Raw genomic sequence first — 14,676 nt, forward strand, 5'->3', positions numbered from 1 at the left:
TCTGCCTGAAAATGGAAAGAGTTGAGCAAGAGTTGCCCCATCCCTGGAAGCATCCAAGACCAGGCTGGGCAGGGCTTGGAGCAACCTGGTCTGCTGGAATGTGTCCCTCCCCATGGCAGGAGGTGGAAAGGGATGAGCTTTAAAGTCCCCTCAAAGCCAAAGCATTGTTTGACTCCATGAAGAGTTGGACAGGACATGGAGGTACCACTGCTGCTACCAAGGGGACACCAAACTGCAGGAACCCAGCACAGACTCCCAATCCACCTCATTCTTCCCTCTCCTTCTGAATCAAATCACTGGGTCCTACTCCGGACTGGCAGAATTGTTGACAGATGACACCTGAGGGCTGGGAAGCAGGAGATGTGTCACCCAATGCAGCACCTCACTCAAAAAAACCCCAATTTACACCTCAAACCTCCCATGCACAGCCTTTCTTTACACCCCCACACTCACCTGCAGGGATGTGACAGCACCCACGCCCCCAATAGGCAAATGACACCCAGAGGGACCCACGGTTTCAATCCAAATTATAAAAGCCAGAAATAAAAAGCAAACATGGCAGTATTTATAGCTGCCCATTCTCCAGCTATGGAAGCTGTAAACGACTGCATATTTGAGATGCAATTCCAGAACAGCTTTGGATGGGACTCAAGAAATCCCCCACTCAAAAATAACACAAGTGGATGGTGACAGTAGTGGATATATCTGTGAGCTGGTGTGTCAACCAAGGACATGCAGAGACACTGCCAGGTCATTTTTGGAACTGTTCCTTGGGAGGTTCATGACAGTCCAAGCAAACTCATGTGGTCGTTCCCAGAGTCTGCCTTCCCAAAACACTCCCAGAAGCAGGAAGACTGATGAAAATCCACCCCAGGAGACTGAGGTTTGGTCCTTCCAAGGGTTCTGAAGTTCTGCTTCCTCCCATACTGTGGCAGGAATTACCCAATCATTCTACTGCTCACCTGGAAAAGGAGAACAGGAACCTTTTCCTCACCAGAAACAACACTAAAATAAAAAGGTTCACCTCTACACTCACTGAGGACTCCACAAATATTGGTGAGAGTTAAAATAACAAATTTTATTTTCTCCCCAAAGTCAGACCATGTCCTCTGACAGCCCAGAAACACCTTCAGCACTGCAAATACTCCATTGGAAGTGGTGAGAGAACTCTTAATTCACACAACAAAAACTCATGGGTACCCAGATGGCTCCCCTGGTAGAAAATACCTTCTAAGCATCTCTCATCCTTTGTAAACTGTGTTTTTTCACTAAAATCCTGGGTTTGTTTCTAGGTTACACCCCAGGTCAGACTACCCACAGGCCTGTCCGAGGGATGCCACTACCAAAGACAGATGTTCCCAAACCTCTGTGCTCTTGGGTTGGATAATTCTTGCCACAGCTACACAGAATGAAGAGGCACCAGTGTCAAACAGAGAATCCTCAGTGGGATGGGGCGTGCAAACCCTGCCCTGGAGGTCTGAGCCTGCAATCATGGCATGGTTTGGGCTGGAAGGGACACTGAGATCCATCCTGTTCTGGGCAGGGACGCTCCAAGCCCTACCCAAGTTGGCCTTGCACACTTAGCTCCCAGCCATCAGCCTCAATTGATTAATTAGGCAGCCCAGCTCTGCACCCAGCGCTGAATTCGGAGCGGTTGTGGAATCCCAGCAGAAAGTCAGCGCCGTGCGACCACAACGCATTCCAGACCTGACAGAAAGCCAGGAGGAACAGCTCATCTGCCAGCTTCTCCCTTTCCACCAGCTTTGTCTCGACTCCTCCCGTTCTCCACCACTGAGAGCTTCCCAAATTCCCCGTGCCCATCAGCACGGGGATCATCTCACAGCTCCCAACGAGCTCCATGTGACATTTGGCTCTGGCCAGATTTTAAAGCCATCTCCACCACGCACTATTTGATTGCACCAAGATATTTTGTAACAAGATAATGAGCTTTAAATCAATGCAGGCATTCTAAGCCCCAGTGCATTGACAGTCTGCCGGGCCTGGCTATCCAGTTTCAGCCATTTCCAAAATTGTGCACGAGTATCCAAAGAGGATAACGAGTCCCTTAAACAATCCCCTGTTATTTTAAGAAACGGGGCTGCATCAGCCCAAGCTGCAAACCAGCAGCCAGGGCTGGTCTGGTGACCAAAGTGTAAAAAAGTTTCTCCCCCACAGAGGGAGAAACTTTTAAGTGAAAAAAGTGGGGTTTTTTTTTTCCCCCCTTTTTCCTTTCTCCCTGGAAAGAACTGGAGGAGGAGAAACAAGCTCTCAGTGATGAATTTGGAAAGCTCTGTCCTAGTGGGTGATACATGCCAGCCTTTGCCCTGGGGTACCACTTGCAGCAAGGCTGAACCAGGAACCAGCAGCTCCTGGAGAGGAGGAGGAGGAGGATTTACAGAGCACTGTGTCACTGCTCAGGAACACCCCCTGAAGGATTTACAGCACCGGGGCAGGGCAGAGATGCTGCAGGGATATAAAGCACGGCAGAATGAGACAGCAGCAGAGCCCCGCTGCCCTCAGAGCTCTCATTTATCACCCAGCTCCCTGACAAGGGCTGCCATGGGGGGTTCTCTGTGGGGTTTTAACTCCAGGCTGCCCCGCAGTGCCCCTCGGCCGGGCTGCCCAGGGGACAGGCAGGTCTGAAGGAACGAGCTGTGGCCTCCAGGTGTCAGCATGAGAAAGTGCTTGGCTTCCCCAAGGCACCACTAATCCAGGGACTCCTCTGGCATGCGGGGATATTTTTAAATGTCTTGCAGCTCTGGCCGGACCTCTTGGGTTTCATAAGGACTTTCCTTGTTTCCACCAGTCAGTGACAGTGCATTAGTTAAGCCCCGGTGCTTCTGAATTACTCCTCCTCACTAATTAGCCCTGCAAACCCCTGCTCTTATCTTTAAAGGCTTCACACCCTGGCTTTTCCAGGTCCAGGCCCACTGCTGAGTGTGGGACTTTCTGGGAGTCACTGAAGCCCTGGAGACCCTGGAATGCTGTCTGTAAAATGGTGCTGCAGCCTGGAAATGAGAACGGGATTTTACTGGGAGGGTGGAAGAAACTGGACTATATATGGAGGCACAAAGAAAAGAACTAAAAATACCACCTTCTCCTCCAACACTCCTAACTTCTGGCCATCTCCACCTGAGCTGCTGGGAAGAGGTGTGGGAATTACCCACTGCCCACATCCATGGCAGTAACAGCACACAGCCATTTGCAGGTTTTGCCCTGTACCATGATAGGGTTCACCTCTAACAGGACATCACAGAACAGTCTGGCCTGCCTTATTTTCTTAAAAAAGGCATTTTCTCAACTTCTCTCCTGAGAGACTGGCATAATAAACAGGGTAAATAAATAGGAGAAATAAACAGGAGAAATAATAAAGAAAGAGGGGACAGCTTTGGGAACTTCCCAACCCTCTCCTCCAGCAGCAGCTCAACTTCCAGCAGAAATGGGCAGAAAATGTAGCTCCTGGCTGCAGAGACCTGCACAGACACCTCCAGCCTCCAAGGAGAGCAGCCAGGGCCAGCAGTGGGAAGCAGGCAGGGCAAGCCCATAAATTACCCCCATTAGCACATTCTTTGCCTGCCCTGCACTTCCAGGGATGAGCTCCAGCCTAGCACAGAGCTCTTGTGGAAGCACCACCAGCAAAGGATGGCACAGACTGGCCATCAGGGCAGGAGGAGATGAGTGCAGGGACCCCTGAGACCCCTCAGACTCACCTCCCTTGAGGAGAGCCCCAAGATCCCCCCCGACTTACCTCTCTTGAGGAGGGCTCTGACACCCCCAGACTCACCTCCCTTGAGGAGATCCCCAGACCCACCTTTCTTGACAAGCCCCCCAGACTCATTTCTCTTGAGGAGCCCCCTGAGACCTCCCAGACCCACCTCTCTTGAGGTCCCCCAGACTCATTTCTCTTGAGGAAACCCCTGAGATCCCCCAGATTCACCTCCCTTAAGGAGCCCCTGTGACCCCCCCAGAAGTCACCTCCCTTGAGGAGCCCCTGAGACCCACCAGACTCACCTTTCTTAAGGAGACACCAGACTCATTTCTCTTGAGAAGCCCCCCAGACCCCCCCAGACTCACCTCCCTTGAGGAGCCCCCAGGCTCACCTCCCTTGAGGAGCCCCCAGGCCCCAGACTCACCTCTCTTGAGGAGGCTGGCGCGGTAGCGGCCCTCGAGGGTGCAGTTCCAGCGCTCGAAACTCCGGAGACCCCCAGACTCACCTCCCTTGAGGAGACCCCCAGACTCACCTCCTTTGAGAAGCCCCCCAGACTCATCTCCCTTCAGGAGACCCCTGTGACCCCCCAGACTCATTTCTCTTGAGGAGCCCCCCAGACTCATTTCTCTTGAGGAAACTCCGGAGACCCCCAGACTCACCTCCCTTGAGGAGACCCCCAGACTCACCTCCTTTGAGAAGCCCCCCAGACTCATCTCCCTTCAGGAGACCCCTGTGACCCCCCAGACTCATTTCTCTTGAGGAGCCCCCACACTCACCCCTTGAGGAGCCCCCAGACTCACCTCTCTTGAGGAGGCTGGCGCGGTAGCGGCCCTCGAGGGTGCAGTTCCAGCGCTCGAAGCGGAACTGGTACTGGCACTCCAGGGCGCTCATGCTGATGGCCTCCATCAGGGTCTCGGCCACGCCGGGGTCGCGCCGGCACATCCGCCGCTGCTTCTTCTCCAGCTTCAGGCGGTCACACACCTTGTAGTGGGCCTTGACGGCCGCCTCCTCCATTTCCGAGGTCAGAGGGAGGATGGTCAGGGGCTCGTTCCCCGTCAGCCTGCGAGAAACACAGGGGCACCACGGTGAGGGCAGCAAAACCAAAAAATTACTGCAAGAATTCCCAGAATGACCAGGTTGGAAGAGACCTTCAGGATCATCGAGTCCAACCCAGCCCCAACAGCTCAACTCAGCCCTGGCACCCAGTGCCACATCCAGGCTTTGTTAAACACACCCAGGGATGGTGACTGCACCACCTCCCCGGGCAGCCACTCCAGAACTTTATCACTCTTTCTGGAAAAAACCTTTTCCTGATATCCAGCCTGTATTTCCCTGCTGTGTGCTCTGGTTGTGTCAGTGGTGCCTGGAGAAAGAGCCCAGCCCCAGCTGAGCACAGGCACCTTTCAGGAGCTGTGCAGGGTGATGAGGGCAGCCCCGAGTCTCCTTTTCTCCAGGCTGAGCACCCCGAGCTCAGAAATTCTCCCCTGAGAGAGTAGTGAGGTCTTGGCACAGGTTGCTTAGAGAGGCTGTGGTTGCACCATCCCTGGAAGTGTCCAAGGCCAGGCTGGACACTGAGCAAACTCATCTAGTGAGAGGCATCCCCACCCAGGGCAGGGGCTTGGATCTAGATGGTCTTTAAGGTCCTTCCAACCCAAACCATTCTGGGATTCTATGAAATACAACCTGTGACAGAAATGGGGTCACTGGTGGGATCAGGATCTCCTGGCTGAGCAAGGCTTGGATCTAGATGGTCTTCAGGATCCTTCCAACCCAAAACATTCTGGGATTCTATGAAATACAACCTGTGACAGAAATGGGGTCACTGGTGGGATCAGGATCTCCTGGCTGAGCATCCCTGACACAGCCTGTGATAGAAATGGGGTCACTGGTGGGATCAGGATCTCCTGGCTGAGCATCCCTGAGGACTTGATTTTACAGTCAGGCTCCTCACAGTGTGTGTGCAAGGTGGCAGCAGGAAAAGGTAAGAGGAAATGTTTGGATTTATGCCCCCTACCAGCTCTCACAGAGCTTGTTTGGGCATAAACCCTTGGCCACCTCCACCACAGGACTGTGTTTAAAACTGAAAGTGGAAAGAAATAATTTCAGGTGCCTCACTGCAAGAACTTGGGGAAAAATACACGAGCACCACTGTCACTGTCCCGGGCATAAACAAAAAAATCATTCTAGCACACCAAGCAGAACCAGAACCCAGCTTGAGAAGGGACAGAGGATGATTTGTCCCATCAAAGCCCAAGAGACACCCTGAGAAGGCACAGAAAGCCACCCTGCCCTCAGCAGAAGAGATCCTGACAAAAAACCCAGCGAGCCACAGCCCGAGGCTGGAGAGCAGGATAGACTTTCCAGGAGATGCTGCCAACAGCTTTTACAAGACAGAACAAGCTCAAAACCTAAAAAAAACCCCCATAACCCAAAGAAATTTGTGTCCCTTTGCCTCGTCCCCTCCCTCCCCTGCCTCTCCCAGCAGGTCCTTGACTCCACAGTGGGCAACAAAAGATGCCAGCGGACTGTTCCAGGTGTCAAGTGACGAGCTGCTGGAAAAGGACCAGGCTGGCATGGTCCCCAGGAGCAGAGAGGCTGCAGGAACATCTGCTGGGCTCAGCAGAGCTTTGCTGGCCAGGCTGCTGTGCCCCTGTAGTGTCCTGGCTGTGCCCAGCTCCGGCCAGGTGCCAGGCCCCACAGTCAATGGGAATTGCTGTCCGGGCTCGCACAGCACCTGCAGCCACATTCCCCAGCCAGAAAGGAAGAATGGCTGAGATCCAGAGCTGGGAACACACTGGAATGGTGCAGTCCTGCACTGGGGAAACTTGGGGGTTTGGACATCTCCAGTGCTGCGGGAGCACTGGGAAAAATGGGGTGATGGGAATGGGAGGGGAGCTCCCTCACCCCCTTTGCTGAGATGCTGGAAACCCTTTAAAGCCCCTCCTGCCCTGCAGGAGCAGTGATTTGCTGGTTTTAATGAGTGTTTGTCTCTAATTAATGGGATGCACCCTGCCAGCAGCACAGGCACTCAGAGTGCTTTAACTCCCAGACCTTGGTGCACAATGGGCATAAAATCCTGACCTGAGTCCCGGCCAGGGACATCCAGTACAGATCCAGTCATTACTGAGGCACTGATGAGGTGATTTAATATCAGATATCTCAGGGAGGGGGCAAAAAATGGCTGAGGTGGGACTTTTAGAACAAAGATGGGCAGGAAAATGTTCTCCTCCAGTTACATTCAAAGGTATTGATATCTCCAGAAAAACCCTGCGGTGATAAGAGGGATTTGTGGGAAACATGGAAAAATACCTTCCCTCAAGTTTTCCCCGAAAATAATAATTTTAAAAAATCTGAAAGGCCAAACAACAAGGTCTGTTTGAAGCATATTTTAACCCTTTCATTTCTGGTCTGTCCCAGCTGCTTCCCAAGGAGAGGGGGACATCACCCAGCCCTGGTGCCTCCCAAAACTCCCAAAACTTAGCAAAAGCTCCCAGGAGGCTCATTCAGGAGAGAGCTCAGTCTGAGCAAAGATCTGTAACAAAATACCCAGGACATTCATTCCTGGCTTTCCTGGTACTCTAAAGATTCATTCCTGCAAAGTTTCATGGCTGGCACAAGAGTCCCTCAGCTGGCAAAGGAGAGGGAGGGAGGCATCCAAGCATTTCCTAAGCTCCCTCTCCCCATTTTTTCTTTCCAGCTGAGCAGGGATTGTTGACCTAAATGGTCTGGAAAAAGCTCCAAGGATCCTGTAGCGGATGGCTCTTGGAGTGAGGAGGGAGATGGGAATTGATTCTACAGCCAAGATTTCTGCAGAGCAATTGGTGATTTCCACCCTCTTCCCACCTTCCCCCTAAGGTGCTTGGCTTTGGAATACTTCAAATTCCATTTTCCCACAGATCAGCCTTCCAAAGCTGGCTGACAGCAATGGTCTGTATCTCCAACAAAAGTCACCTAAACACACAAAAAATAAAGGGACCAGCAGATGGTAGGAAATGGGATTCATGGTGCTTCACAGTGCCACAACTCTCCCACAGCTGGCGGAAGAACAACCCATGTAACACCACCATGAAGAGATCTGCCCATCACTGCCTGAATTACTGCTCAGAAGCACCCCTGGCACAAGCCAAGGCATAAATTGAGGGGGAAAAGGGGTTTTCCCTCGCCAGCACACAGAAACTCTGCCAGGTGAAGAGCAGAAGCCACACACACAGACCCACACACGCATTTTCCCTGCGGGGGCCCTCGGCTCCGCGCGCACATTCCAGAGGCCCTGGGAGCGGGGTGAGGTGGCACTTTCCAGAGCGTGGCATCAATAACAAAGCACAGGCAGAGCCAGGGAGAGCTGCCCCACCTGACACGCTGCTGCATGGAACCCTTCTAATCCCATAAAGCCCTTTTATGCAACCTCGGCTGAGCGAGGTCCTGTAAGGCAACGGTGTCAGTCGGACGCTTTCTCAGCTCCTCACAAAGGCCAAGCTGTTCTTTCCAAGGAAACGTTTCAGGGGCTGTGTGTGTGTATGTGTGTGTTTTTGTTTTTTACACTCTCAAGCCACGGCTGTTACGATTGAACTGCCAGCCAGAACCCTGTGATTGTGTTATTTTGCTCCAAGAAGGGGCCGAGTGGGGGAAGGAGTGGACACCTCTAAGTGGAAAAAGGGTGAAACTGGATCATCCTTAAAGTTCCTTCTAAGCCAAGCTGTTTTAAGGTAGATTCCAAAGGATTGTGTGTATGTCCACCAGGAACCTAGAGAGAGAGCAAACAGCTCACTGCACACAACCCAGGAAGCTTTACCTCTCTGGAAGTTCACTCTCAGAGCAACATCAACCTCCAGAGTCAAGAGACTGTTCATAGAATTCAGAATTTTTAATTTCTGCTTCAGAATTTTGCACTTCATAGGCCCCTTCCAAATCAGCATAATCTGTGCATTTTGACCTAATCTTGCCCAATTTCTGCTCCTAGTGCAACATCCAAACCTCAGGAGGACCTGGCTGCCCTGTGCCACACCCACCACGCTGAGAGGAACCTTTGCAGCATCATTTTTGCTATTCCCGTTCCAGTCCCATCAGTCTGAAGCCAGGAAATCAGAAGGTTTATCATTAATTGACGTAAAAAGCAAGACCCATCTGGTTTGCACACGCTCTCTTGGTGTCACTCAGCTTCCTTGGTCATGAACTTCATCTCAAACATTGCTAATTACATTTTTTTCCTGGAGTTCAATCACCCAAGGATTTGGGAGAGATCCCAGGCAGAGCCCTGGCCACTACACAGGCCAAGTTTTATCTGTGACATCATGGAATTATTGTCCTTCCAAGAGGCAATTCAAGACAGACCCTGCTTCCCACTCATCTCAGGGGTCAAGAGTTTTTATGGCCTCATCAGCTCACACTTCCATCAGTGCCCCTGGATTTTCCCTTATTGAAGTGGGGACTTTCCTGGTGGGGATTTGAGCAGGATGAGGCAGATTTAAGGCACCTACACAGACCTGTGAGGGCACCCTCAGTTTTGAGGTGCTCCAGAGTTTCCTTTGCAAGTGCCACTGGAGCTGGGATCCAAGGAGAGCCATTTCCTCTGCTGCTCCCATCTGGAATGACAGGACTGCTGAAATACTGCATTCCTGTCCCACTTCCTCCTGGATTAGGAAATTTCTCTTTGGTCCATCTGTACAATTACTGATTTAATTCTAGTTCCACTTTCCACATTAATTTTTTCCTGTGGAGTTCCCCCACTTTCAGCCCTTTTTCTTCTCTTTCCACCACTTTTCCTTTAATAATTAAAAAAGCTTCTGGAAAATTGACAACTTGACCACAAGTCTTCACTGCAACACCTAAATTAACGATTGCACAGCTCAAGGAGTCTGAGTTATGCTGGACACCAGGCCTATATTATTTTATTTTGCACCCAATAACCTCCAGTTGCTCTCTCTCTCCCCTATCATCACATTCCCACTCTGTGAATCTTTCCTAAATTGATTTATCACACTCCTCCTCCCACAAAGGCTATTAAATATTTGGATTATAAAAACACAAAAGTCCAAGAAAAAAAGTCTGAATTTCAGGGCAAATGATGAAAATTTGATATTTGGAAGAAGAGCTGGACATGGAAGGCTCAACCACCTCATTCTGTATTGTCTTGTTTGGGGTTTTAAATGTTTACAGTTCAAAGTGTCCACATGAACTCTAAAATATCCCAGATCTGCTTAGATTACAGAAAAATAAGGTTATGGATTCTCCGAACCTCAGGCTTCCAAAATAAAATCTCAGCAAGCGTTCACAAGGATTGTTCTGTCAGAATTCTCTACTGCTACCTCACCCCTTTCCCGATGCAATTTTCCCAGCGATCTCCTGACAGGATGCTGTGACATTGTGAGGGTCAGGGAAGGTGACAGGAGGAAAAGTGTTTTTCCCAGCCTGAGGGAATCCAACCCACCAGGCCTTTACACGACAGAGCTGAACCCCAGCTAGAAATCAAACCCAGCTTTGCTCAAACTCATCTTCGCTAGTTCCACCGACCCTCATGGCCGTGCCAGTTCTCTTCCCTCAGGACCATTCCCAGCCAGCTCTGCCCTGGGCTCACCTCTCCCTGTCATTGTCCCTGAACAATGGGGCCTTGCTGTGGGAGACCACAAAACAAAGCAATTGGAAACTCCAGCAAAGAGTCCAGCAATTCCCACCACAATTATATAAGGTTTTGATCCTTATCTTCCTCTCAATAGCGTGGCCAGAGCTTTCTTTAGGTGACAACCTCTCAAATGTCACTTCCTCCTCAGTCAGCAGTGCCCATTTTGGCACTGAGACTTCTAGAGGAGTCACAGCACCCAACAGAGGCTACTAGCCACACAGAATTCCCAGAATTCCCAGAATGACCAGGTTGGAAGAGACCTTCAGGATCCTCGAGTCCAACCCAGCCCCAACAGCTCAACTCAGCCCTGGCACCCAGTGCCACATCCAGGCTTTGTTAAACACACCCAGGGATGGGGACTGCACCACCTCCCCGGGCAGCCATTCCAGAACTTTAGCACTCTTTCTGTGAAAAACTTTTTCCTGATCTCCAGCCTGTATTTCCCTGGGTGCAGCTGCAGGCTGTGTGCTCTGGTTGTGTCAGTGCTGCTGCAGACAGAGCCCAGCCCCAGCTGAGCACAGGCACCTTTCAGGAGCTGTGCAGAGTGATGAGGGCAGCCCTGAGTCTCCTTTTCTCCAGGCTGAGCACCCCCAGCTCCCTCAGGGGTTCCTCTCAGGGTTTATTACAACGTTACACACTCCCAAAAACACCAGGTAGGGGTGAGAGGGCCTTCCAAGCTCACAGCATGCAGGTGGGAAGCAGCCAAACCCCACAACACTGCTCCAAAGGAGACCATGTTCTTGTTGTTTTTTTTCTAGTGGAAGATTCTAGGATTTTAGGATAGAGGGAAATCCTCTAAGGTCCTTGGATCAGCTTCTGAGCAATGGGAAGGAGGAGGAGAGAGGACAAAGGCGACAGCACCTGCACCAAAGGAGACCATGTTCTTGTTGGTTTTTTTTCTAGTGGAAGATTCTGGGATTTTAGGATAGAGGGAAATCCTCTAAGGTCCTTGGATCAGCTTCTGAGCAATGGGAAGGAGGAGGAGAGAGGACAAAGGCGACAGCACAGGGGAACTTCCAACCCAGCAGGTCCCACTGACCAGGGAAGGAAGTACCAGTCTCCTTATGGAATCTGCTCAAACAGATTTTTGGGGGTTTTTTTTTAGGGAAAAAAGGTGCAGATTCTTGTAGGTTTCAATCATTCAAGCTCTCTTCAACCATGCCTGGATAGATCCATGCAGTGGCTTCCTGAGCCTCCTCTCTGAGCATCTCAGGATGGACACATGGACGTGGAAGGATCCACAACCTCGGGTCCTACCCAGAGTTATTCCAGCATCCAGCAAAAAAGGAAAACAACGGCTGCTTCTAGACAAAACAAACCAATGGTGCAAACCTCCAGCTTGTCCCTTTCCAACACAGCTTTCCTGAGTGCCTGCAGCACTCAGCAGCTACTCTGATCCCAAAGTTCTTTTTGGATGCCACCACAGACTTTCCTATTTTAGATGTAGATGAAGCTCACATTGAGGTTGGGAGATTTCTCCAGGCTGCTGAAAACAGAGGAATTTCCTCAGGCCTGCACTGGGGAGAACACTGGACTCCAACCACCAGCAGGTTTTTAAATCAGTTCGGAAGGGATTTCTCTGGGAATGGGACAAAAAATGGATGGTTTTCTCCCAGATATGGGATGGTTGCTGCATGTATAAAAAAACCTTCCATCCAATTTCCTGCCAAAACAGGCCCTCACCTTCCCCTGGACAAATGACCAAAAAGTTTGGCATGTGACATGTAAAGGAAAAAACATCTCAGTGGATGAGCAGGGAAGATGTGACTCAGTTCAGCTGTGGAGGGCTGGAGATGCTCCCATTGCTGCAGAGGACTTTATGGGATGGAGGTGCCACGAGGAACAGCTCTTCTGGCACCGTGGCCATCAGGAGCACCACCAGGAACTCCTCCAAGCTGCTCTCTCCTGCAAAGCAGGAGGCCTGCACAGGTTATGAATTACAACTCACTGAAGGAAGGATCTGCCTTCCCTTCCCCAGGGAGGGGGAACAGACTCAGAGAGATCCCACAGCAGAGTAAAGAATCAGTTTGGGGTCTTTGGTGGTGCACATGCACCACAAGGCTGAAGAATTTCTCCTCTTTTCCCCCCTCCTCTCCTCACACCAAACATTATTCAGGAAGTTTCCAGCCCATCAGAGCAAAAGACATTTTGATTTTAGGTAAATACCTCAGCCCCAAGACCCCATTCCCCTGGAACGACCCACTCTGTCCACAAACAAGCAGAAGCAGAGAAAGAGGGCGGGGAGGGAAAGGTTGTTTCCTCTCCCCTTCATCCTCTCAAGAATGAAACAGCAATCAGGGAGATTTACAAAGGATTTTCAGCCCAGCGGTGCCAGTGGAATGCACGGGCCAGGCGGCAACAGGGGCTTTCACTGCTGATTTAAGAGGCATTAGCTCTGCCCCTGGCAGCCTGTGCCAGGAATTATCCCCCCACACCTTCCCCTCCTTGGCTGGACAGCTCCTGGACCCCCGGGCCAAACCCCTGCTCCTTGTCCAGCCACTGCTTATTTTTATTTAATTTATTTTTTAGCCTAATATAATTTCTTTTGGCCTGGAGCCTGCTGCAGCACAGGCAGTAAGGAGTTGGGAGTTTTGATGCAGGGAAGCAAGAAAAGGGGGAGCAGTGAGATGGAAGATGAAGAATTAACCCAGAGAAGAAAATAAAAGGTTTGTTTTAACCCATTAACTCCACGTGGTCTAGAGGGCAGAAAAAAAAAATTCAAAAGCCCAAAAAGAGAGAGATTTTTAAAATATTGGGGCATTTGTTTGGGGTTTTTTTTGGGGGGGAGGGGGGAATAATTTGTGGGTTTTGATCATTTTTTTACACTACTGAATATCCTTTCATCCCAGGATCTCAGCTCCATCCCTGACATAGGGTTAGAGAAATTAATGTTCTCAGGCACAGGGTGAGATTGTTGAGGTGTCCTGTGCAGGGCCAGGAGCTGGACTCAATCCTTGCAGTTTCCTTCCAGCTCAAGATATTCCATGATTTTTAATCTAAAATTGGGCCTAAAATGCCATAGAAGACAAAGGACATTTCTAGACGCCACTTATACAAGATATGCATCATCACCCTGCCTTGTTTTGAGCTGTTTCTGGTGGGATTCAGGACCAGGAAAGGACCACAAATGTCATGGATCACATGACAGAACACAGCAAAATAATTTATACAAGATTTTAAAGACAGGAGACCAAAGGAAGTGGCTCAGGTGCTCAGTGGTCTGAGTTTCTCGTGTCAAACTCGAGTCCCACGGAAACCCATCTGCTCCTACCACAAATCCCAGATTCCTAGAAGCCAAAATGTCATCTATAAACCTGCAGAAATAGCTTTGATTTTCTGTTCCAAGCAAAGAAAATCCAAGTTCATGATCTTTCTCACCAGCTTCCCTTATCTGGGAAGAGTTGTACAGAATAAACAATATTTGCCATTTGAAATCTAAACAACGAGGCCCAAAAGCCCCATAAATGCTTGTTCCCTGAGCTTCCTGTACTGATGCTGCTTTTTATTTATTCCAGCAGGTTTACCAAGAAGGAATCAGAAAGCACCACACAGGGGGTAAAGGACATTCCTTCAAAAGGGTAATTCCAGCTCCCAGAACACCTCCTGCCCATCCTTCTGGCTCTCTCCAGCTCAAGCTCCTGACACAAGGCCTGAGCAAATCCTGCAGATCCAGCCAGGGCTGGAAGCTCCACAGGGCAGTGAAGGGATCAGACCTTTTGACTCAGACCAGGCACAGCATTAAAAAAAAATTGAAAAAAAAAAATTAATAATAATAATAAATGGCAGACATTGAGAACGGAGCCATTTTTCCAAAGTGCACATCATTAAACGTCAAGGCTCGCTGCCACCGGATGTTGTGAAGCCCAGAATGATGAACAGACTCCAAAAGGGATTAAACAAACTCAGGAAAGGGAGGTTCAGCCAGTTGGGTGATGAAACACGAGGGCTCAGGAAGCCTTTAAACCACAGGCTGCCAGCAGGACACGTCAGGAGCCACATCACTGCTCCCAGCTCTCCCTGGATCCCCCAGAGATCCATGACTGTCTGGAGAAACCTTGGATTTGACCCCAAACGGCAGCTGTTGTATTCCCAACCACCTGCAAGATGCTTCTTGCTCCAGCCACAGCATTTGGACATTTAACACCGAACCCATCTGCACTCTGGAACCCTTTGGATGGCAGCAGGAACGGCCCCAGAGGTGTCAAGCACACGGGACACTGATATTTGTGCAACTTGGGCCTTCCAGGGCTTAAAGGAATCTTAGAGAGAGAGATTTTGTACAGATAGTAAGAAAGGAATAAGTTGAATCTTGTCTTCTTTTTTTGCCAGGGTCAGGATTAAATGTGAC

At 50.3% G+C, this 14,676-nt stretch overlaps 1 protein-coding gene across 1 annotated transcript in view; it reads right to left on the bottom strand.

Annotated features, from left to right (window-relative positions):
* The window catches only part of WNT9A (Wnt family member 9A), a 59,731-nt gene that overhangs the window by 17,638 nt on the left and 27,417 nt on the right, over positions 1–14,676 (bottom strand). Inside the window, exon 2 of the mRNA XM_039726540.1 lies at positions 4,510–4,769. Coding sequence (XP_039582474.1) covers positions 4,510–4,769 — 260 coding nt within the window. The remainder of the gene's footprint in view (positions 1–4,509; positions 4,770–14,676) is intronic.

The sequence above is a fragment of the Passer montanus genome, unplaced genomic scaffold, assembly GCF_014805655.1.
Source record: "Passer montanus isolate IOZ18808 unplaced genomic scaffold, ASM1480565v1 scaffold59, whole genome shotgun sequence".
In the NCBI taxonomy this organism is placed as follows: domain Eukaryota; kingdom Metazoa; phylum Chordata; class Aves; order Passeriformes; family Passeridae; genus Passer; species Passer montanus.